This window comes from Penaeus monodon, chromosome 28 (assembly GCF_015228065.2).
Source record: "Penaeus monodon isolate SGIC_2016 chromosome 28, NSTDA_Pmon_1, whole genome shotgun sequence".
NCBI lineage: Eukaryota > Metazoa > Arthropoda > Malacostraca > Decapoda > Penaeidae > Penaeus > Penaeus monodon.
Window position 1 is genome coordinate 26,892,113 of NC_051413.1, and position 264 is coordinate 26,892,376.

General features: G+C 53.0%; 1 protein-coding gene across 1 annotated transcript in view; it reads right to left on the minus strand.

Annotated features, from left to right (window-relative positions):
• LOC119591127 (serine-rich adhesin for platelets-like) overlaps positions 1–264 on the minus strand; it is a gene marked incomplete at its 5' end in the record, with an annotated part of 16,634 nt that overhangs the window by 7,238 nt on the left and 9,132 nt on the right. The window contains 1 exon segment of the mRNA XM_037939840.1: positions 18–133. Coding sequence (XP_037795768.1) covers positions 18–133 — 116 coding nt within the window.

The following is a 264-nucleotide window of genomic DNA, read 5'->3' on the forward strand; positions in this document are numbered from 1 at the left end:
CACCCTTTACGTCTCACCTGGTTGTCCGTGATGGCGTTGGTCAAGTGTCTGCCGTACGCCCCGTGGAAGCGCACCAGCTGGCCGGCCAGCTCCAGGTCGCGTCGGGCGGCGCTCAGCACTTCCGAGTCCAAGGCTGATTGGGAAAGCGGGGAGAAAAAATGGTTAATTCTCGTGTACAAGATGGGGTGGATGTTCAACTTACCTCGGAAGGAAAACTGATATCCCTTTATGTATTGTGGGATGCATTCATGTTGCATTATATAT